The sequence below is a fragment of the Podarcis erhardii genome (assembly GCF_964252035.2).
Source record: "Podarcis erhardii genome assembly, chromosome: 14".
Taxonomy (NCBI): domain Eukaryota; kingdom Metazoa; phylum Chordata; class Lepidosauria; order Squamata; family Lacertidae; genus Podarcis; species Podarcis erhardii.
Window position 1 is genome coordinate 35,633,690 of NC_138503.1, and position 24,448 is coordinate 35,658,137.

Genomic DNA, 24,448 nt, shown 5'->3' on the forward strand with positions numbered 1-24,448 from the left:
GGTATGGGAGGGAATGCTTACAAATAACTGAAGCAGTATAAAGTTAGCTAAGAAGAGGATTTGCTGTGGGCGCTAGGTAGTATGCCACTTGTGAAAGTATATATGTTCCAAGGAAGGCTCTTGGAATACGGGGGCGGGGGGACAAAGTATTCAGGTTTTGTCCACACATCTTGCTTGGAAGGGCTGCCAATAACCTCTGGGAGCAATATGACTGGAAAATACCATTTTGATTTCTCTTTTATTAGTGCTTGGATTAAAGTGGAGCAGCTGAAGCCTTATCATGCCCACAAAGAGGAAATGATCAAAATTAACAAAGGCAAGAGGTTCCAGCAAGCTGTGGATGCTGTGGAAGAATTCCTCAAAAAAGGCAAAGGCAAGGACCAGGTGAGTGTCCTTTCACTTAGTTTTGCCTCCTGACACCGTTCCCTGGAATAATGAATGAAATGCTTCCGTTTTTACTTCATTGCCAGGTAGGTGTGACAGACTATTTCTCAAGAATTATACTATGGAACAGTGATTAGGATCACATTTAAAGTTGTAAAGCAGTTAAGTTTCACAATTCTGTCATCTCTCTGACTTCCTTAAAGTGAAGAATGACAAAAGGATCGGCTGGATCTCCTTACAGCATTGGAATGTGTTTACTATGCACTCTGGAGTTAGAACTTTTTTCCCCCTTATAAAGTAGGTGTCTGCCTAGAACACACAGCTGTGCTTTGCCTCTCCTTGTCTGTTCTAAATGGTAGCTTGAACCTGCTAAAACCCTGAGTTCAGGGTCCTTGGCATTCTTCAGATATCTGGCAAAACTCATGTTTGGGGACAACAAAATCCATGCCAGCTCTTGCCCCTTCTTTTCCTCATCCTCTCTGTTCTGTAATCTCTCAGGCTTCTCATAACTCCACCGAAGAGAAGAATCGGCGGAATTCGAGTGAAGAGAGGGGCAAGCAGTCAGTGGGAGAAGAGAAACACAAAGCCAATTTGTCTGAAGGGAAGCCGAAGAAGAGGGTGTCTTCCGTTTCTTCAGAGCGAGGCTCAAAATCCCCTCTGAAGAGAACTTATGAGCAAAGCCCCCGGAAGCGAGGGCGCCCCCCTAAAGATGAGAAGGTTTGTGTTTTGCATCTTCTCCCATGCTCTGTGAGCTTGTCCAGATGGAATATAATCTTAACAGCCAACCAGATGACTTCATTGTTGTGGCCATTTGAAAAGTTGCATGTGTTAACTGTTCAAGGGTCCACCAGGCAATTCCTTTATTCCTCAGCCATAATCATTTATATTAGTTGGCTCTTCCAAACTGCTCAGCTTTAGAAGTTTCATGGAGTGGCTCCTCCCTGGGAAATCCAACGAGATAACACCATTTTTCCATCTTGTGCACGCTAACCAAGGAAACAGAGCACAATTTCACCGTCAGTAGTGGTATGTGTTAACATCTCCATCTCATTTGTACGTTTGGTCAGATGACAGCCCTTTCCATCTCATCCTTTCTCTGGTGCAGTCAGGCTGGAAAAGGGCCAGTTGCCTTGATAGATGGGCATGAAGAAAGCTTCTAGAAGTGGATGACGCAGCCAGAAGACGTCCGTTTCTATGCATTCCTAATTCTTTGCCAGCCTTTGATTCCTCATCCCCCGTTGTGGTCTGTCCCATCCTTGGACACTTGACAGATGTTCACTAGCAGAATGTGGCCACCTCTATCTATTCAAGAAGGTTGGAATCTCTTGCTCTGGTGGTTGATGTTACCTACTTCAATTCTTACCAGTTGAATGGATTACTATAATGCTAATGCTCCACGAGGCTGAATCTGAATGCCACTAAGAAGCATAAGACAGGATTACTAATCAGCTAAGATTTACTAGAATTGCATTCCACTCATTTTCAGTTGAATGGTACAAAGTGCTTCCCTCTTTCTCGCTGCCATCTTTTATTAGGTCACAGTTGTGACTCTCATCTTTACTAGTTTGAGATTTAGATTCCTGCAGTCTGGGAAAACCATTATTGATACTTTATTGGTGACTGACCAGATCCCTGCGTTTAGATGTGATGAACTGCTTGCAAGTAGGATTTTCCCTGAGATTTTATTTTAGGTTATACATTTCCAAAACAGTTGGCTTGAGGGTGTGCATATTTGCTAACTTGTTCTTTTGGAGAGTGTATCAGTACAGTGGAACCTCGAGTTGCAAACATGATCTGTGTGGGAGGCACATTTGCAACCCGCAGCACCACCTCTGCACACGTGCACGACGCGATTCAGCGCTTCTGTGTATGCGCAAAGTGCGGTTTTGGTGTTTCTGCGTGTGCGTGAGCACCGAAATCCGGAAGTAACCGTTGCGGTACTTCCGGGTTTGGCGCGTCCGTAACTCGAAAACGTACAACCCACAGCGTTCGCAACCTGAGGTATGACTGTAGTACATTTAGCGCTTTGAATTTCAGAAGCATACTAAGTCACTGGCTGAATACCAGGTGAGGGGGGTTGGCAGTTATGCATGGATTTTCTGGCTGATGGAGCAGCAGCATCAAGAAGTTTGGAAAGAAAAGAGGCTACTGAAAGCAACAGACTTCTTGATGATGCTGCTCATTCAACAACCACTTCTGCATACTCTCCTGTCCATTGAAGAATATTCAGTAATTTTTCAAAATATAATCATCGAAAGAGAGTGGGAGCCCAGTTCCAGTGGAGGAGAGCCCTGCTTTTGTAAGAATGGCTGTTGGACCAGGCTTTGTATAGATAGCACTGGCTGTGACAGTCCAAGTCCTCTTGGCAACTGAAATGGTCCTGGTTTGTCACTGTTGTGGAATCTCACTCTGCTTAAAATCAAAAGGGATTGCAAGCTGCTGTAGAAGATGGCTAGAAAACATCTCACTGAGAGGTCTTTTAATCTGTGCACTAAATGGACACTGGTTGGTTGGTTGGTTTGGCCTTTTACTTAAAATGTGGTGGAGATTGGATGTTTAATGTAGGAGGGTAGTAGACTTAATGTAGGAGGGTAGTAGAGTTATTGTTGTCACCAGATTCCAAAGATGGTGATGGGATAAAATGCTCCCTAGATTATGATGAGGCTGTGGCAACTCCCTCTACACCTTCAGGTGGTTGTTGTAAAATAATTTATACCCACCTTTCAATCCCTACAGATGTCTTTCAAGGTGATAGCTCAATGGGTAGAACGTATGACTCTTAATCTCAGGGTCCTGAGTTCAACCCCTACACTGGGGAGAAACTTCCTACAGTGCAGGTGGTTGAACTAGATGGCCCTTCGGGTCCCTTTCAACTCTACAATTCTGTGACACCAGTCATCACATCACATCCACACACAATGTTTAGAGGTTGCAGAGCAGTATTGGATGACTCTTGGTCGCTCTTTGTTTATATTCAAGAGATCCAGTATCATATACATGCATTTTACATGGTACGCAAATACATGGTGGTTCCAGGGGTAGGAGATGAAAATGATTGTTCCTGATCATAGGTTTGGAAGGAATGGGAAGGTTCTGCTATCATTCAGGGTAATCTCTCTACCGCCCTATCCAAAGCAGCCTCTACAGTCCAGCCCCCCACGTATATGTAATATACAAAATACTTATATACACACAAACTGAAGGAATTTACTGCAGAGCGGATAGAACCAGATGGCACAGGCTTGAGAAGACAAGCAAGGGCATCTTTACCATCAACTTGACACATGTTCGCTCAAAAGTAATTTCCATCAAGTTCACTTCATTTTAGGTAACTACTGTATGTGTAGGATTGTAACCATCAAAATCCAGCATTTGTTTAGCAAAAGTTAAGTTCCTGTTATGTGACTGGGTGGCTATTTTGTTACTCTTGCAACTCTTACACCAAAGGGATTTAATACTTAATAAGGGTTGCCAATGTGTGGACTTGGCCCAGCTGAAGATTGATGGTAGAGTTGTAAGAACTACCATATAAAAAGAATAGTGGCTTAGACTAGCCAAGGTTGATAATATGAATCATAATGTTTTGGTCCGTTGAAAAACCTAAAAATCTTAGCCAGATCATTTATTAAAATAGAAAGCAAAAAGTGGTGGTGCTTAGAAGACATGCAGTGAAAATTGGCCAAGATTCCAAAACCAGTAAAGATTTTGTCTTTTGTTCATCGCTTTCCTTCCCCCTCAGCAGTAGATATAGATTAGAGTGTAATGTGCTTTTGGCACAATTCTTCATTCCAGAAATTGGGACCCGTTAAGAAGAAACTAGGTTAGAGGTGAAGGGTGGGTTCTGTTTGAGTCAAGGAAAGGGATGCAAATTGATGTTTATATATATATATAACAAGAGGTTAATAATGGTAAAAGAGCAAACTGAGATGCACTGTGTTCTCAGTACATTTCTCCATGACAATAATGGCAGAGGGAAATAAGATAAGATGAGGGAGTCCTTCTTGGAAATAAATGTCATCCTGGCTTGTGAAATTTACTGGATGGCATGTATTGAATCATTGTCATGTGCATTGATTATGTTACGTTCACGATGTTAAACACACCTAATAGGGTGTAAGTCTTAGTGAACCTGGGGGTGGGGTGGGGACTTGCTTCCAAGTTTACAATAGGATCTTGCTGCATGGATTATTGCTTGATTGCTTTGAGTCACCTTGAAGCTGCTAAAAGTCCTTGCTTATTTTGGTTAATTTGCTTTTATTGGATTTATTGTCCATGCCACCCACCCCAAGTTCCTAGATATAACAGAAATTAAATCAAATCAATAAATTAACCCATTTTTTAAAAATACTGTATGTTACCAGAATTCAAATTATCTCTGGTCTCATTTAACACTACCCATTAAAAGCTGGCCCCAATAAATTATTACTTGCCCAACTTTCACCAAATACTATAAGCTCAGACCTTGGGAAAGAGAACATTTGTTATTGTAGAGTCAACACCTCTCTGTCCTCTGTGTATAGAATACAGATGGACCCTTCCTCACCATTCATTCCTTTCCTTTTTTGCACATGAGAGATGACACTCTCCTAACCAGCCCAGCCATTTGCTCCTAGCGCAAACCCCTTTCTTCCACTGAGTTTTTCATATGCCATTTTGCAAGCACGTTCCACTACTTGATTTTGGAAGTTGTATTCCTTTGTAAGAGCAACATTTTCCAAAGAGTGATTGGGGATGTGGAAGAGGAAAATATGCTTCATTATATTTGTTACATATTCATTTAGCTGCTATTCAAATATCCTGCGCACAGAGTTTTGGGATTCTGTCCGTAAACTTTGTTCTTATTCAATCTCCTCCTTGCTTCACAGGATCTGACAATCCCTGAATCAAGCACAGTGAAGAGAATGATGACTGGCACCATGGCTGGCTTTAAATGGCCACCGAGTGTAAGCGAGGTGATTTAATTCTTTGTCTTTTCCTCAGTGGAAAAAATTCTAGCATTTCTGCTGTTGTACGAAGCACAGAGGGGTGGAACACAGTAATCCTCTACTTTGCATACATCAGAGGTTCTTAATGGAAGGCTTGGTTCCCCATATTTTGTGCAAGAGACCCTTTCCTTCCTTGCTCTTCCATTTCCAGTCCTCTCTGTGCATGACTTGCATCATGCCCCTTTTCCAGTTTCAAATACTCACCTCTTGTATTACTTCATCTCCTCTCTCTTACTGTCCCTATTCCTGTACCCATCTCTGCATTGCCCTGGTTACTGTCTGTTTCATATGGGCGAAGGGAAACAAGAGGAGGAGCCACTGGGCTCGTTCTAACATAACACTAAACCATGGTTTAGCATGAACTGAAACAAACCTGAATAAAGCCTTGGACTCACCATTGGCCAAGAGAAGGATTTCTGCAGCATTTAGATTTGCTTCCATTGAAACCTGGCTATTATGTGCAAACCAGGCATTGTGGTTTAAAGATGTTTTGGTCAGCTTCTGAGCAAACCAACTACTAACCGTGGATTATGAAGCTGGCTTGCTCAATTCAACCAAAGCTTGTTTTAAACCACAGTTATATTGTGAAGACAACTTAGATTTCAAATCTATAGAAGGCTTCCTGGTTGCATGGGAGAAGATGATTTGCTATTGCTCATTCCAGCACATGTACATAGTACCAAACCATAGTTTACAGTTGCATACAAACCAGCCCACTGTAGAAGAGGCGTTACTTTTCCATGCATTAGTGCTTTAAGTTGGGTCACCTGGTGCCATGGTGATGTCAGGTGATTGACAGTTGTGTAGCCCTGTTTACCTATCAAAATGGTCTGGGTGTGTGTGTGTGTGTGAGGAGCTTGGGATCTGGTCATTCCTCATTGCTGACAAAACCCATTCTGCAGTCTTTCAGTCTTAAGATGACAATAGTAGTCTTCATCTAATAGCCTAGTTTAATTAGTCTAATAGCTATGCCTTAGCTTCTTAAAACATTTTAAAATTAAATGTATATAAATAATAAAAATATTTTTATATAAGTCATTTCTTAGGACAGCTCTTTAAAATGGTTTAAATCACATACCATGAACAGTGCATTTACTTGTATTTAAAGGTCTCAGATTACTATTGCACGAGGCATGCCAGGCCTGAGAAGCAAGCTATAAGCATGTTCTTATATATGTTTACTCAAAAGCAAGGCCCATCAATTTCAGTAAGGCTCATTCCCTGTTTACTTACTTGTAAAGTGTTCTCTGAGAAACTCACTTTGGAAATACACAAAAAAAGCTGTTACGTTATGAACATAGTGGCTGAAATGCAAAAATATAACTTGTGAACATGAACAGATATGTTCCTGTCTTTCATCACCAGGTGGTAATCATAAATAGCTTCCATATTTTGGGGGTTTGGGAAATGGGGATGAGACCCACAAAGTGAAGCAATGCAGAGCAGGACATCACTCTTCTCCTCCCCAGAAACACTAGCATGCTCAACTTCAAATTTCCTATCCTCTCCCACCCCTTAGACTCCAATGTTATGCAGTTATAGTAAAGAATGACCCCTCACACTACCAGGCAAACTCTATGCAACACAGAAGTCATGCAGGTCTGTCTTAGAAAGAAAGGAGAAAAGAATCCAAAGGCAAACACACATCATGTTCAGAATTTGCTTTTTGCATAGCTCAGCATGTTCATTGTTGCCTCTTTGATCTTTGAAATGCAATACTCATAAGCTAGGAGGTAAGGGTAGAAGCTTAGCAGCACAGGTCTGGGGCTTCAGGTCTACTACTTTACAGCCCTCTGGCAGCAGTGAGGAGGCAGCAGGACTTCCTATAAAGAATGCAGCAGTTGGCAAAGTTGGTAGGGCAGGGTTAGTCAATGTGGTGCCCTCCACTGTTGTTGAACTCCCATCAGCCCCAGCCAGCATAACCACTGGTGAGGGATGAAGGGTGTTACAGTCTAACAATGCCTGGAGGGGCGGGGACCACATGGGCTACTCCTGTACTAGGTCCAATAGCAGAAAGGGGATAGAACTCATGGAATTGTTGGCTGATAGAAGTCTTGTCACGTTACTCTCCCTGCAATTTCCCCTCCCCTCCTACCCTTCATTGCTCAGTTCTGAGGGCCAGACTACTCAAAAAGTTAAATACATCTTTGCATTTGGCTTGCAGGCTTTTTAAATACAAATTTCCTTCCAAACCAAATTTTATCTATCACAATTATCTGTTTGTTTGTTTGTTTGTTTGTTTGTTTGTTTGTTTGTTATTAGTCAGATTTGTATACCGTCCTTCATCCGAAGATCACAGGGTGGTTCACAACATAAAAACACAAAACGTGAACCCAAAATATATAATAAAACAAAAACAAACTGGTAATCTCCCACCTGCAAATACATTTAAACAGCCATAGAATGTTAAGCAGCCAAAGACGTGGTTATAGAGAAACATTTTTGCCTGGCGTCTGCAGATAGGTAATGAAGGCATTCCACAAACTGGGAGCCACCACAGGAAAGGCCCATTTTTGTGTTTCCACCCTCTGGTCCTTTCGTGGAGGAAGCACACAAAGAAGGGCTTCAGAGGATGATCTCTGTATCTGGGCTGGTTCATATGGAAAGAGGCAGTGATGACAAACATCAAAACCTATTACACTGTTAACGCAATACCAATTGAATCTTGTCTTTCTCTCTCTTGTGTGGACCATTGGTAGAAAATATAAGGAGGGGTAAGGATGATTAGACCAATTATTAGTTGAAGAGTTGATAGTGGCTGGTGCCAAGAGGCAGAAGATAAAAAAAGTAGTCAAAGTAGTTTCTGAGATCAGAAACATTTCACTTAAATTGATGATTTCCGTCTAACATGAACATGCTCTTAGAATGGGTAGTGCTTAACTGATTTATTTAAAGCAGTAATAAACCGCTCTTCAGACAAAAAAAAAAAAAGGCTTCCTAAGTGACTTAAAAAAAAAAAAAGATTTGAGAGCACAGACCTGTAGCAGAATTTTAAGCATGTTTACTCAGAAGTAAATTGCTTGCTGCTTAATAGTGTGTTTAGGATTGCAACTTAGAAACCAATACATTCAGATGAGTCCTGTTTTTAAACGGAAAGTGCTTTTATGGGATATATCACAAGCTTAAATATATCCCAAGGAGTCATTCTCAAGCAGCCTCCTATAATGTTGCCATGGGTGGCTTTCACTGAAGAGGCTACTGTGTGTATTATGTCCTGGAAATTGCTTTCCTTCTCCTGCCAATTCTTCCTGAGCTGAACTCCCCAGCCTGCCTCTCCTGGACTCTCTTAATTCCCACCTCTATTACTAAGCATAATGATAACTTCTTGACACACATCCTGTATTAGGTACAGAGATAAAAACAAGACTCTTGCTAGTCTGTGGCAGACATCAAGGAGTCTCCTCAGAATTGAGAAAGTGACGACCCATTAAAATGTGTGTGGAGGCTTTTCAGACTTGAAGTTTGGTTGCCTTGGTTTCTAAGTTTGCCTCTTTGCAATTGCAGCCTGTGAAAGATGGCGACCCTCATTTCCATCACTTCCTGCTTAGCCAGACAGAGAAGGTGAGCAATAGGTTTGGCTGATGAGTTCATTGCTTGTGGCACTTCAGGAGTTGAAGTCTCTGTGCCAGGTTTCATTAGTTTTGCTTTGGCATTTATAAGTGAAAATGCCTTTAAAGTTGAGCCGTGACATCCTCAGATTTCCTTGAGAAACAGCAGTTTTTCACTTGTACATATGGGACAGGTATGATTTTAAAAGTTCATGGAGCAGGTCACCAGAGCTTGCGCATAAGGCAGCTATAGGGAGATAACAGTCATTTATTCCACCCCACATGCATTTCATAAAGATTCCTCCACCCTAAGGGAGCATAGTTGGGGAGTAAGAAATAGGACATTGCCTTATACTGAACCAGATCATTGATCCATCTAGCTCAGTATCACCCTAAGCCTAGACTCTCCACTGACTGGCAGCTGATCTCCAATGCTGGTGATTGAAACTGGGTCCTTCTGTATGCAAAGCAAGTGTTCTACCCACTGACCTGCTGCTGTTCTCCTGCAATAATTATTTACTATTACCATGTCAAGGTATACACTTGGGGTTTTTTTTGCCAGATGTCTCTAAGCTTGGTTCTTCACCTATGAGTTCACAGTGTTATCTGGAATTGCCCTGGAGGGAAAGGGTTGAACATAAAAACAGAACTATTTTTCTCATACAGAAAGTAGGGTGGGGTGTCTCTGGCTTGCTCATAATTAATTGTCTATTCATGCTGAGTATATAGGTATACTTGCCCTGCAAGACAGCAAAAGAGTTTCCCCCAAAATCTGTTATTTTCCTTTTCCTCTCTATGCAGCCGGCTGTTTGCTACCAAGCCATCACAAAGAAGCTGAAGGTGTGTGAAGAGGTATAGCAGACTTCCTTTTTTACTTGCCTGCATTAAAGTTTTGAGACTGCCTGTTTCTGTAAAGTAAAATTATATTTTATGGCTGTGTTTTTTCTACCCCTTAGGAAACAGGGTCCACGTCTATCCAGGCAGCCGACAGCACGGCTATCAATGGCAGCATCACTCCCACAGACAAGAAGTAAGAACCTCCTTTTCTTTCATTTCCTTCTGATTCAGAAGTCAGCCATGTCTGCCTGTTGGCTTAAGGAGCAATTTGCAGTATAACACATATGGTACATATATGTAAACAGTTATAACAATTGCATATATGAAACATTTTTAAACACCATAGTTATATGTGTTACAGCAGTTGAAAATAAGATCACATATGGAAAACTAATTCAGATTCAAAGCAGATATCAGTTGGGATAAATATTTTAGGATGGTTGTTAAAAGAGGAATGGCTGAGTGAGTTTGTGTTTTTATAAAAGTATTTCTGTGTTACCATATTATAAAATATAAGGGTGATGTACAACAAAACATAAAACACCATTAAAAATAATACAGAGAATCACTAAAGTAACTGGCTAGTCTAAACATTAGAAATTTAAATAGCTGCAAAGGCCTTCCAGGATTTTTTTTTTAAAAAAGGCTCCAAGAGATGCAAGAAAGTCAAAAGCAATGAGTTTCTTGAAGAAGAGCATGATCAAACTATGAGAAACAAAATTAGTAAGACTTCCTGGATATCGTAATGAGCCTGCCTGCTGATCCGATGAATGCATTTTGAAAAATGAAAGTTGCTTTTATCACAACTCTAGGGTCGTTGCATGAATGTGCTGGGAGTTGCCCAGTCTATATGTGGGTGAAAGCATTGTCCTGCAAGGCAGGTCAGGTGGCCTAATCTGTTTAACCACCAACCCCAAACCACCAGACACATGGGTAGAGGCGGAAGCATTGTACCTTCCAAGAACTGCACTCTGTGACACTTGTGTCCTCTGGCACTTCCTGTGCTTCCCCCTCTCTAGAGTGACAGAAGCTACAGTTGCACTTCCTGCTTCGCTCTCGGAAGCAATTTCCCTCCTGCTCCGATGCAGAACAGGCTGTGGCCTGTTTGTCGCTAGAGCTGTCTTGGAATGTCCGTTTTTCAGGCTTGCTGAAGGGAAACTTAATATATAACAATGAAAGTATTCAGGTAAACCCTTTCCCCATAGCAATTTGGAAGAAGACAATGCGTCCCTCTGGGTTGGGCTCTGTTAGTGTGAAAATGTCTTAGCAGTGGCTTGCCGCAAGCCTCTCATGGTGGTTTAGTTAAGCATTGCAAGTGCTGCCAGCTGTGAACCGAACAGCAGACATACAGGAAGCTAAAATGTGTTAGCTTTATTAAGATCAGTTTTGAAACGCCTTTGTTAATTGAGGAGGGAAACAGTCACTTGTACTCTTTGTAAGTTTCCAAGGGTAATTTGTCTTTGTTCCATTCTGGTATCCCTTGTTCTTGCCACTGCCTCTTTATAGTTTACTTAAAGTGCATGCAGGGCCCTCTCAACCAAAATTCTTCCAATACCCCCCTCCCCTCCTTATTAATTTGGATGAGGAACGTTGCATGTTAGCAGTGGCTTTTCCTAAGCATGAAACCAGAGTGGCTGCTAACATGTGAACTGTAGCTTAAACAAGCACTTAATTCTCTTTAAGTGGCATGGCAGAAAGTTTAACAAAAACATAAGTGACTTTTGATCTGTGAGTTGTGCACCAGGATACCAAATGCTGTGTTGAGCCTTCTGAGGCAAACTAGCTAAGAGAGGGAGTTGCCCAGTCATTGCTGAACTGTACTCAAATTTAGACCTTGCACATGCAGACCCAAGACGTTTTTCACTGCAGCGTCCTAGTCCGTTTTGTGCTATCAGTGAATATGACTTTGTGCACCCAGTTCTTTGTTCTCCTAGGATGAGGTTCTCTTATCTGCCTGAGCAGAAAGTAATGTCTCTTAAGTCCAGACTGCTTGTTTAGGCATTCTGTATAGAGCAGATTTTTTATGTCTGTCAGCCATTGGCTCTTTGCTAGGGATATAAATGTGATCCTTTTGGTGTTCCTGCTCCTGAGAACATTGGTGCTCACTCAATAAATCCTCTGTTACTATGAATTACGCACTTTGCTGCCTGCCTCTGTATGTCTTGTTTCCATGAAGCTTGAACCTCACAAGGCCTCAAGAGCCTCTGCTTCTATATCTCCAACCTCACATTAAGCCCTTATGCAAATTTCCAACACTACAAACTTCCTTCTCTCCTCCCCAGGATAGGGTTCCTTGGCCTTGGCCTGATGGGGAGTGGCATTGTGTCCAACTTACTAAAAATGGGTCACACTGTCACGGTCTGGAACCGGACTGCTGAAAAGGTGAGTTCATTCTTTGGGAAGTATGAGACGATATCATACATGATCTTAGTCACCTAGTCTAAGCTTATGCATCTGCAGAAAAACTTCATTATGAAGCTGTGGCAACTTTCAGCTTGGCTGACCTTAAGCCATCATCCCGAATGTGAACAGTGGGGTTTCACTGAGCTTGGAAGTATAGTAATGAGGAGAAGCCATTTAGACAAAAAGTATGCCTTTCTGTCAGTCACATCTGAGACATGCATTTCTGAGCTCCACCACTGCTGTGACAAAGTCAGCTTAAATTATCACAGCAGAACGTAGTAGCCATGGTAACATTTTCCTTCCCTCTGCTTCATGTTCTTTCCTCTCATTTTGTGCTATTTTTGTGGCTAGTAGCAGAAGCTCTGCCTTCTGATCTCTGGAACAGCTGTGCCCACATCATTCTTGTATCAAGTTTTTGGAGATGGATTTATTTATTTGAAGCATTGGTTTACCCTGCCCTTCAGCCAAAAAGGCTCCTGGAATAGCTTGTATATGAGATAAGTAACATACAAGCCAGTCCCTTCAGGCTTGCAACCTAACACATACAACACAAGAGGGAAGAGGAAGAGAAGCCGACTCAGGCATCAGTTCGTAGTGAACACATAAGTAGCTTTTGAATGGGAAGATTTGAATGAGAGGAGGCCAGTGGCAGCCTGTCTCAGCAGAGTCAATGGAGTGGACCCTGAAGCCCCTCTGCTACAGCCAGCTGGAATGGCTAGTCTATAGACTGCTTGAGCACAGTGGAGTGAGAGATAGTGTGCATGTCTAATTCTTAAAATCAGTGATCAAACTCACAGTGGTCCCCCCCACCCCTTATTCTGGGGTAAAAGCAATCAAGAGACTTGGTTTTGGAGCTACCATCTAGCAGCCTGTGACAGCAGGGGAATGGCCCAAATGTTCAGTGCCCACACAGAGATGATGAAAGCTAGTGCCAGGACCCATCCCCAGCTACTGCCACCAGTAGAAAGTAGCAGGTTGTCTTCTGTCATTCAGGACAGGTGATGTTTTCTATTCCCCACCAGCCCGCATGGGCTGTGTTTTGGAACTGGGCTCTAGCTGTTGCTACCTGTTTGGCTATTAGAAGGTAGCCTGCTATCATTGGCCTCCTGAGCTGTGGGCCTGATAAGTTGCTATGGAATCCCTGGGGTCTTTGGAATACTCCTTGAAATGCACTGCCTAAAGTAAGAGGATAGCTAACTATTCTAGAAAGCAGAGAAGAGAACCTGACATCACTGAACGTGATCTCCACACCCCAGAAAACAAGGTTCTTCTAAATAGCCTAGCCCTGTTTCATTTTGTTCATGTGAATGTGGTCCAGGATGCAATCCTCTTCAGTTCACCATGGGCACATCAGGGTCCCTGGTAGAGCGAAGCCAGCTTTGACCTTTATTATTCAGTGGTTTCCATTTCTTACATTTGGGTCTGTGACTTTTGCAGTGTGATTTGTTCATCCAGGAGGGGGCAAGGTTGGGAAGAACCCCCGCTGAAGTGGTCTCCACCTGTGACATCACTTTCGCCTGCGTATCTGATCCAAAGGCAGCCAAGGATGTAAGGATTATCTCTTTTTCTTGCGCGCTCCCACCTTTCTCACAGTGCTGTACACAGCGCTGACTTTCCATGACCAAAAACTCTTCCAAAACATACTGACTACTGATGAATGAATCCCTCCATGGATTCCAGTCATGAATCTCTGCAGCTCTTTAATTCTAAGCCAAGAAATTGCAGAAATCATATTCCTCATTGTAATGGATGCCCAAAATTTTGTCTGGTACAGTAATTCCCAAACTGTGCATCAGGGCATGCCAGGTACTGCAAGAGAGGCTGAAGTGTGCCTTGAAAAAAATAGTAAACTGGAGGTGTCCTCCCTTCTGTGCTCCTTAAAGCATTGAGGGCCCATGCAACATTGATTAACCCTCCTCACTCTTTACTTAGCATATATATAAGGACATGCTAGAATTAGACTATTTGAATAGTATCAGAATATTCAATTGAAATAAGTGTGTGCTAGGATTCCCTTATGCAATTGCTGATGGATGCAGGAAAAGCCCAGAAGCATCACTGTTGTCTTGCCTTGACTGGGAAGGGGGAAATAGGAGGTAATGGTAGTTTCAAGGAGGAAGCCTGGCTGCTGTTCTGGGAACAGAAATTGTGAGGATTAAGAGTGAAGTGTGCCTCCCAGTTTTAAATCATGGGTGGAAACTGATCAGAGTATCAAAACATGGCTCTAGTATTTAGAACAGGTCAGCCTGTCTTTTCGGCTGTATGTTGATATTTTCTGCCCAAATGCTTAATCTCCTTCTAAAGGCTTTTCTGTCAAATGACTGGAATCGTTCACAGTAGGTTTGGGCAGAGCTGGTTACTTTTGCTTTTTGTTTTCTTCATTTTGTGTGGTTGCTGGTGTAGTGTATGTTTATAATTTTCATAATCTTCTTTGAAGGCTGTAGTCTAAAGGCAATATATAAAACAAATAAAGCACTGTTCGCGCTGTGGGATAGGATAACCACAATCAGCCACAGAAGCAAATTGTATCACTTCAAAGTTTAAAAAGTTTTAGATAACTTTATTGTGACTTTTCCATAACCGCAGCCAACCCTGTGAGAGGTTGCTATTGTTCCCATTTTACAGCTGAGGAACAGAGGCTGAGAGTGACTTGGATGAGACCATCAAGAGGTGGAGCTTGAACCTCGGTCTGAAAGGCTGAGGTCAGATGGAGCTTGATTAGTGTGTGCTTTCCCAGTAGCACACTCCTAAAACCCGAGACTACTAATAGAGGGTGGAATAAAGAGGACTGTGCTTGTGCTGCAAGTTTTGTAGCTCTTATGTGGCTGTAAGAGTAGGCTTGAAAAACTGTTATCTGTGCTTAGCAAAATCTCAGAAAAGCAGCAGAGAATCCCCTGGCACAGCTGAGTATATTTTTCTATTTTTTAAGTGATTTTGCTCCAGAGTCCTACATAAGCTCATGTTATCCATACAACTCAACCAATGCACAATACAAGTAAAATACACAAAAATAATTGTGTGGCTGAGTGTAATATGAAGTAGAGCATCACAAAATGTATGATCTGCCCCTCCTAATAGGACCTAAGAAGCTACCATTGTTCCAGGTCAGTCCAGGTCCATCTAGCCCAGGAATTAGGCAACTCTTCATCTGCTATCTTTTTTAAAAAGGATTTTCCCTCCCCATATCATTTAAAATGGCCAGTTGTCATAACCAGCACCCAATCCAGAGCCCTACAATGTCAACACATCAATCAAATCTTACCCCTGCTGTTTTATATATATGTAACTGCAAGGCTGTGAAGTTAATAGAATGGGAGGTTTCATCCTTGAGTAAGAAGTTGGGCTGCATGAATTTTGGATTCCTTTTGAGTTTCCGTTTTATACAGGTGCTGCAGTATAGCACTGCAGATGTGTGCGCATGCTCGGCTGACCCTGTGAGAAACTAGTCTTATTTCTGTGTGGTCCAGTTCCTCCCCTCTGCCTGGAACTGCAAATAGTAACACATCCTAATGGAGCTACAACCAGACATCCCTTATCCAAGATAGAGAGAAAATGTAGCCCAAGGCAGTAATGCCATCATCTTCCTGATCCTTTGTTAGAGCTTCCTTAAAACTATCCTCTGTCTAAAGTGAATAGCAGCATCCTACAAGGTAAATAATGTTGAGGCCACTCAAGTCATGGGGGCACTTTCAGCAAGTCCTTGTGCAGAGATGGTTAGCAGGAGGCCCTTTAGCATTGGCATAGGTGGGTTTCCTTTGCAGACATCCTATTGCTTTGGCGCTCTTCTATTCCCACAGCTGGTGCTTGGTCCTAGTGGAGTGCTCCAGGGTATACGTCCAGGAAAGTGCTACGTGGACATGTCCACCGTGGATGCAGACACTGTTACAGAACTGGCTCAGGTAAGCATTGCAAACTTGAGTGCCTGGTGTTATTTTAAATCATGTAATAGGGTTAGCTCTCCTTCAGGATGGTGTTCATTCACTCCTTTTCCGCTACATGCAAATTCTACCTTAAAAGAGCCAGGCAATCTGCAAGCTAAAAATTGAGACCTGTAACCAGAGATTCGGATTTTTGATTCAAATGATTTGTGGAAGTCTGCCTCACCTCCCTGTACCACGTTCTCTTCATGTCAAAGTTCCTTTGCCCATTTCCTTCTTGCAAACTGTATGCCCTTTTGCACACACATGCACCTGCCTACTGTCCTTAGGATCTCTGAACTTTTTCTTCGATCTAAAGAAATGGTAGCCAGTGTGGTGCCCTCCAGATACTGTTGGAGTCCATGAACAACTGGAGGGCACCAAGTTGGCTGCCCCTAAATTGATGTGACCTTTCGGTTCCCTCAAAAGTGGCTGCGCTGTCAATAGTCTCCTGCTGACATAGTCAACATTAGCCAATATATGGGGTGTTTTCAACATCAGTGTCACCACAGCAGGTTAACCCAATGGCTAGAGGGAGTTCATGGGTGCTCCTGTCATTAATAGGTGCTTGGGGTTTCCTGTATTTCCTGATGGTTTTCAAGGCATAGCTTTCCTCTTTGACCTCTTGATTGGTGCCGTATGTGTGTGCCCCATTTAATTGGGACATTTCTTCTCGTTTCTTCCAGGTGATCGTATCCAGGGGTGGTCGCTTCCTGGAGGCACCAGTTTCTGGGAACCAACAACTCTCTAATGATGGCATGCTGGTGATACTAGCTGCTGGTGACAGGGGCTTATATGAAGACTGCAGTAGTTGTTTCCAAGCAATGGGGAAAACCTCTTTTTTTCTAGGTAATACCTTCCATCCCAGTGCTGAAAAGAATCATAGTAGGCTGATCATAGGCAGAATATAGTTTAAGCCCACTGAATTCAGTTGGCTTAGTGTGCCTCGATTTGTATAGTAAGAATGGGCAATCTGTGGTCCTCCACACTGTTGTTCAACTAAAATTCCCAGCAGCTCCAGGCCAGCTGATGGCCAGTAATCAGGAGTTGATCTGGATGGCACTGTGTTGCCCACCCTTGCTATCAGTATCTCCATTCTGAGAGGTGGAATAAGAAGGTGAGTCTCCCCCTCAGCATGTTTAGGTAAGAGAACACAAAACTGTGGTAAAAAAAAAAGATTGTTTTGGAATCCAGCGTCTGTCTAAAGCAGTGATACAGGCAACCCCTGATTTGCAGAAGGGTTGTGTAAGGAGTCACGTGCACAACTGCGGAGCACACATTAGCCCACTATGCTCCCACCTGCTGTTAGGCCCCCTTTTCTGGCCACTTCCATGTTGCTGTCATGCACACATTTATATTAGGGATTCAGTTCACCCACCCCAAACCAAAGATGTGGTTGCTTTCACTGGGTGTCTTTCAGAACGGCTTAGATGTCAGTGGGCATGGTGCAGGTTCTTTGTTTTTTCCTTATATAGAGCTGTCCAACAGTGTGTGCCTCTCTCACAGGGGAAGTGGGCAATGCTGCCAAGATGATGCTCATTGTGAACATGGTCCAAGGAAGCTTCATGGCCACAATAGCAGAAGGACTAACTCTGGCTCAAGTGACTGGTCAGTCGCAGCAGACTCTTCTGGATATCCTCAACCAGGGACAGCTCGCCAGCATCTTCTTGGACCAGAAGTGCCAAAGTAAAGTTCTCTCCCATCTTTCCTTCTTAACCAGAAAGCTAGTTTCTCTTTTTAAGTGTCACCAAACAGTTGCATAGTGGGGTTCAAAGAGTGGGGGAGAGGAGATAAGCATTGCTTCTGGGATTCACTATTCCATTAGTGTAGTGTAGGATGGATTTGCTGCAGATTCATACTCCCACATCCAAGCCAAAGATTTTATCCACTGAACATTGCATGCTTGTTGCTACTTCATCTGTCTTCACAGCCAGGCTTTTAAAAATATGGGGTGATACAGGAAGTCCATGTTTGGGGGAGGGTCACAGTTTAGCAGTGTCCTAGGTTTTGTCACCAAAAGGAGGGTTAGGAAAGATAGCTGCCTTGAAGATCACTTTTAGAGTAGCAATCTCACTCTACTTGACGTCTTTAAGCAGGGTCAGTTTGATCCTGGCACTAGTGAAATCTGCAAGGGAAGAGAGAAAGCAAGTCAGCAGCTGGGAAAGTGGAATGTGAAATGTACCTGGGGTTTTGTTTCTTTTCTTTTCTTCCAGACATCCTGCAAGGAAATTTTAAACCAGATTTCTACCTGAAATACATCCAGAAGGATCTCAGATTAGCCATTGCACTAGGCGATTCTGTTAACCACCCAACTCCCATGGCAGCTGCAGCCAATGAGGTATGTGTGCTGCGCAGACCTCCTCTCTTGCTCCAGTTCCATCTTTAGAAGAGCTCCTGATTCCCCTTTTGTAAAGGTCAGGGGAGTTGCCACTTTGGCCCTGCATGGCCAAGCCTCTTTGGGTGCCTTGGCCACGTGGCCCCCAGCCTTCCAACTTTAGAGATATGGCTCACTGGCAAAGGACTACCACCCTCCTTCTTAGCTTCAAAGTTTGGAAATAGGCTGGACCACCCACCATGCTCGCCAGAGGGACGCATCACACTTGCTTAGATAAGTGATGGCTGGGGAAAAGAGGTGGATGGGAAACAACCATTTTTTCACCTATTTTTAATGGGCCTCCACATGTTCATGCTTCACATCAACCCTGATCGTTTCTCTTGATAATTCCATACACACACCTTTTTTCAAAAGACAGCAGGCACTTATAGGGAGGTGATCTTGGTGGTGCCCCTTGTTTATGACACTCTTTCCTTGATTTGCCAAGTCCTCTGGGGTTCAGCCATTTTTTCAAAGCATTGTAAAACATTTTTGTTTGCATTAGGTTCTCATGGTTAAAATTAAACCTGTAGAACATTTGTTGTTCAACTCCCATCATCCCTGGCCATGCTTGGCAAGCCTGAAGACTAACAACATCTGGAAGGCCACAGGTTGCCCATCCTGGTTTAGAGTTTGGTGATTTAATACTGCTTGTGGCTGTTGAAAGTTTATATTTTAATGCAATATTTTGGCTCTTTTACATGACACAATATTGTCTTTCCTATGGGGGGAAGCTTTGTTGGGGCTAATTATGGCCAGCAGGCTTTTCCTCATAGTGAGCTACACATAGGTGCTGGCTGTGGCCCCAATTCCCCAACTCACATAGTGTTCCTTGAAGGGAAGTGTTTATAGATATTGCTGAGGCTGTCCTGTATTCTAGTGGGAAACCAATAGTATTATGAGAATACTTGCTTTCTGAAAGGACTGCTCTCTTATTGCCTTTCTCTTTCTTCAGGTCTACAAACGAGCAAAAGCATTGGACCAATCTGACAATGACATGTCTGCTGTGTACAGGGCCTACATCCACTAGGCTACCCCATTCTTGTTAATACCATGATTATTAATTATGATGATGATGATGAATACTGGGTTTTAACTCTGGACCAGTCCATCTCTGTCTCTCTGTCTCTCTCTCTTTTTCTTCCCCCCACCTCTCCTCAATTGTTTTTCCTTTTTTAAAATACAAAAACTCTCCTGCGATCTGCCACAAGGGCAGATTCTACAGCAAGCCTTCCTGTGCCAGCAGCAGCAAGAGTAGGAGGGAAAGGGCTTGGATCATTGCCTTCTTGACAACAAATTATACCACATGCTCAGAGTCACAGGATGGAATTGGCTGCAGGTCATCTCAGAAACCCTGAGGCGACTCTTGCCAGGAAGTCTGCTGCTTGGCTTCTTCTGGTGTTCACTTTTATACCAGTGTCCTCAAGAAGTTGTTTGTTTGTTTTTAACTGCTGTTTCACTTATTTGCTGTGGGTAATGTGTTCATTGTCCTCTCTTATGCACTAGGGACAATTGAAAGAAGGCTGTCTCCACCTGCCTGTGAACCTGGGTGGCTCAATCTCAGGCCCTCTAGATGCTGATGCACTACAGCTTCCACAAGCAAGATCAGTGGCCCAGTCGTGATGGGAGTTGTCGTTCAGCAACATCTGGAGGGCCAGAGATTTTCCACACCTGGTCTAGACCCTGGGAACCTGGCTCCTCTTTTTTTTCCCTAGGAGGGAAGCAGTCACAATCAAGAAGGCGACAGGGCTAAAATTAGCATTGTAGTTTCGGATATTCCCCACCTCAGTATCTCAGTGGAATTAGTTGCGAGAACCAAAACAGGCTCCATCCATGGCCCTTCCCATTCAGACAGCTTAGTTTTTAGTGTACACAGGATCCAGCATATGCCTGTGGCACTTGGATATGCCAAATGCATTTAGAACAGCCTTTGGCTTTCCAAGCATTGTTGAACTCCAAATCCAAGGCAGTCTTGGAACAAAGGGATTTTTGTCCCCCAGCATCTGGAGGGCACAGATTCCCCGTTGTTGATTTTAAAAAGACTCCAGTTCCCAAAAGGTTAATCCAGTCTTGAATATTGCTGTAAAACCCTATTGCTTTTTATAATTCAGAAAATGAACTGGTATGTGTTTTAATGAGCAAAGGTAGAAACTTTGGTGTCTTACTTTGGTTTTATGTCCTGAGAGCATGCACAGTGTGCGCACCCAATCTTCTGTGGCTGTTAGTGTTGGCAAAGATTATTAGGATTCTTCTCATGTTGCCAGAGAGCCATAGGGCAAGGTAAGAGAAAATGGCTTCAGGAAGACCCAAAATCTAAACCCAGAATCTTGACTTCCATGTTTCCCTTTCTGTAAAAGTGAAGGAAATATGCCTATTTGTTGGCAAGAACTTTAGTACAGCCTAATAAACTCTGCTTGCATGTATGGCAGTGACAACAAGCTTTGAATTGATATGCTGTCATGTGTTGGTGAAGTTGTGAGTGCTCCAGCAGATTGACCAAGTACCCATACTTTGGAAATAACCTAGTAAAGGGAAGTGGGGAATGGCTCCTTCTGTTGAGGCCATTTACCATGCTGGGTCTCACTGGAAGTCAAGTAGGGTCCCAGAGAATTCAAATAAATCTATTTCAATTAACCAGAGCTGCCGTTGAGGGAGAGTGAGCTTTTGAGCCGAACAGAACGTGACCACATGATTCCATGTAAAAAATGGCTGGTGTCAAATGAACAGTCCTGAGTTCTCTCTGGCAGCTCCTGAACTTTCAAAATGGAATGCAAGGATATACAAGGTAGGTGCCGTACAAATGCCCCCATGTCTTAAGTACATCAGCTCAGTGTTAGTCTTGGAAGAGAATCCCATGTTCACACTTGGAAAGCAGCAGGATGGACACCCCTTGCTGTTCACACATCAGATTTCACATTTTCCATGGGTGTCCTGCAGCTGTAGAGCCCTAATATGCACAGGCCCAATCTGCACAGTAATCCATACTTCCATTTTGTAGTGAATATACCACATGGACCAGGATGTTACCTTGATCAGGACCTTCACATTTGTAGATCCTGTACAAAAACGAAAGCCACACTCCTCTAGTTGCTTGTTACTTCTGTGGTATTTTAGCAGTCGGCCTGGGAAAGGAAACAGAACCAGTTAAGTGTTCCTCTGGAGCAGCCTTCCTCAAACTGATGCCTTCCTGATGTTTTGCACTACAGCTCCCATCAGCTCCAGCCATCATGATGGGAATTAGTCAAAATCTTCTGGAGAGTACCAGGTTGAGGAAGCCTGCTCTCCCTAGGGTCTTCCATTCCTGCTTGTGTGATCTCTGGCCATAGATAGCCATCAGAGACTGCTACTCTGCCCTGTGCTGAAATTTTATCTTGATGAGCAGTGGAAATGATCACACAACAGTTGTGAGTTTATGGATTCCCTGTTGGATCCTGCTAGGACAGCTTAGGATCTTGCAGAAAGAGCAGTTTAATTTTGGAGGACATAATTTTGCAGTCTTCACATAGCCTGATTTGTAAATGATAGAAGTAGTTGCTAAGGATCCTAAGGTACTATCCCGAAGAGGTCCAGGGTGTGTGTGGGGGATTTCTTAATCTTGTGATAAAGGCTGTCTTCAGAAAACTTTAAAAGGTGTAAACAGAGACAGCAGACTTCAGTACACTTTATTTTGCCTTGGAGCGAAAAATCCAAACTAGGCTGGGTGTGAGAGTAACAGAACTATAACTCCTTGTATTGAAGACCTATCTTGTGGCTTCTTTGGCAAGGAGAATAAAGATCTGCTAGTGGGTGTGGTTCTTCCTGCAGGACTCTACAATTACTGATAAACCAAGAACAGCCGAGAACACTCTCAGATAGAAGCCAAGGGTGGGCCGAGCACTCTGCAGTCTCAAATGCCACTTCAGAAGAATAGCCGCCTTCATTTCTTGCAGCAAAATGGGAGCGAGTTGTGGTGCCTTTAAGCTTTTATTGTGGCATAAACTTTCACGGGTCAGAAATGTGCTATGGCCCACAGGTTTTATGCCACAATATATTTGTGGTGGTTTTTTTTAAGGGGCCGCAAGACTCGCTGTTTCATTCTATTCAGTTTCTCACCTTCAGGAGCCAATTTCTCCAAAATCCTTTTTTTGTGGGTCCCTTTAGATTCCAGCTGTTGATGTTGCAGGAGGGGAAGCTTGGATTACAAGACTGTGTGATTGAACTGGCTTGGTCATTGTTGTCTTAATATTGTTGACAATACTGTAAAGTTACTTTTTAATGGGGATTTCTGTTTTAGCAATTGCTTTTTATTTTGGATCCTTCCTTTTTAAAGAGAAAAAAAATGTGACACTTGTGGAAAGCTTGTAAGAAAAAGCAGTTTTCTTTTAATTCCCTCTCCTTCAATGACCGATCTATAGTTAATTAAGGTTGTGAATTTTTTTTTAATTTTTTGCCTTGTTTTTAATTAACGTTTGTCATTCAGAATAGGATGTGTGGTGATGATTAAATGGCAAAAACAGAAGAAATGATTTTTTTTCTTGTGCAATTAACAAAGCTACTGGCAAAAGGAAATAAAACCTTTCTTGGTAACACAATGTTACTTGTCTGTTTCTAAACTCTCCCCACCAATATTCTCTTTTCTCTCCCTGCACCAGCCATTAAATCAAAAGAAATATGTTAAGCCTAACATACCCCTTACTTTTGATACATAGAGCACAATGTTATGTTTTTCCTGTATTAAAACTGAAGATACACTTCACACTTTTACACACTCAGATCCCAGAATGACAGGCAGTTTTTCTTCCTGTCTGCTTGCAAAACAACCCAGTTAAAGTTGTTTCTATTGTCCTACTCTTTTTTTCCCCTTCTCTGTCAGCTCTAGAACTGCTGTGTTTTCTGAATATTAAGAGTATCTGCTTTGCATGCCAAAAGTCCCAGGTTCAATCCCTGAAATATCCAAGTAGTACTGGGGAGAGACACTCTGTGTGAAACCCTGGAGAGCCTCTGCCGGTTAGAATATACAGAACTAGGCTTGAAGGACTTAAAAGAGCAATCTAGCCATGTCATTCAACAGTGACAGACAACAGCTTTGCTCTAGACATGGCAGGTGCTCTTGTTCAAAGGAAGCTGCCTTATATGGAGTGAGATCACCAGACCATCTAACCACAATACTGTCTGCACTGACTAGTGGTGGCTCTCTGGCATTTCAAGTGAGATTCCCTCCCAGCCCTACCTGGAGATTGAACCTGAGACCTACTGCATGCAAAGCTGATACTATACTATGAGCTATGGCCCTTCCCCTTCTGTTTCTAGCTGCAGGCTGCTTGCTAACTTAGGGGGTTCTTAAGCCAAAAGAGTTCAGCAGAACATGAAATTCTGGTGTTTACTGGGTTCTACGATGGATATCCCTAGGTCAGAAGGATTCCTTTCTGATATAAACGACCACCTAGAACTGCTTGTTTATATGTGATTTTACATCTTATTTTGTCTAGAGTTTTATAATTGGTATCTTTGTCTTGATACTGGTTATTGACCATAATAAAATGACTTGGCTAGTTGATCCTAATGAAAAGAATTGCCTGCATTTGACTTTTGGGATTGTTGATGTGTATGTCTGTTTGGCTACACAATGATTTTTGTGTGCTGCAGCAAAGTAGGAAGCAAGAATTTCCTGTTCTCCCTCCTTTAAGACATTGCTACTCAAAACAGGTTGGATAAGTTTTGAACTGGATAGAGGCCAACTTTAGCACAAAGTTTTGTTCTGTGTAAATATTTAAATATGGGGGTTCTGTTTAGGCATACAACTTGTTTATCTTTAGTATTAAACATCAACTTCTTTAATACTACACTTCAAGAATGAGAGTATCCATTTCCCTGAAAAACTCAAATGAGAAGTCTTTGGAAACGAATTTCTGCTATACACTATAGAAAAATAACTTCACAGTATGATAAATCATGTCACTAAACATAACTTTCTTTTTCAAATAGCATTGGGAATGAAAGTTGCTTGCTGTTGTGGTTAGG

At 42.6% G+C, this 24,448-nt stretch overlaps 1 protein-coding gene across 18 annotated transcripts in view; it reads left to right on the plus strand.

Moving 5' to 3' along the window:
• GLYR1 (glyoxylate reductase 1 homolog) overlaps positions 1–23,019 on the plus strand; it is a 41,478-nt gene extending 18,459 nt beyond the window's left edge. The window contains exons 4-17 of one of the 18 annotated variants that reach the window (XR_014151053.1): positions 246–384; positions 883–1,101; positions 5,250–5,336; positions 8,874–8,930; positions 9,719–9,769; positions 9,874–9,947; positions 12,037–12,136; positions 13,595–13,705; positions 15,955–16,056; positions 16,761–16,923; positions 17,581–17,760; positions 18,288–18,412; positions 19,404–20,417; positions 20,449–23,019. Coding sequence is in view for 17 of the 18 variants with exons in the window: in XM_081839810.1 (XP_081695936.1) it covers positions 246–384; positions 883–1,101; positions 5,250–5,336; positions 8,874–8,930; positions 9,719–9,769; positions 9,874–9,947; positions 12,037–12,136; positions 13,595–13,705; positions 15,955–16,056; positions 16,761–16,923; positions 17,581–17,760; positions 18,288–18,412; positions 19,404–19,478 (1,483 nt within the window). In the remaining variant the exon portion in view is untranslated. Of the gene's footprint in view, positions 1–245; positions 385–882; positions 1,102–5,249; positions 5,337–8,873; positions 8,931–9,718; positions 9,770–9,873; positions 9,948–12,036; positions 12,137–13,594; positions 13,706–15,954; positions 16,057–16,760; positions 16,924–17,580; positions 17,761–18,287; positions 18,413–19,403 lie in introns of all 18 variants that reach the window. The other 17 variants (XM_081839810.1, XM_081839820.1, XM_081839823.1 and 14 more) reach the window with 17 other exon arrangements.
• The last annotated feature ends 1,429 nt before the right edge of the window (positions 23,020–24,448 follow it).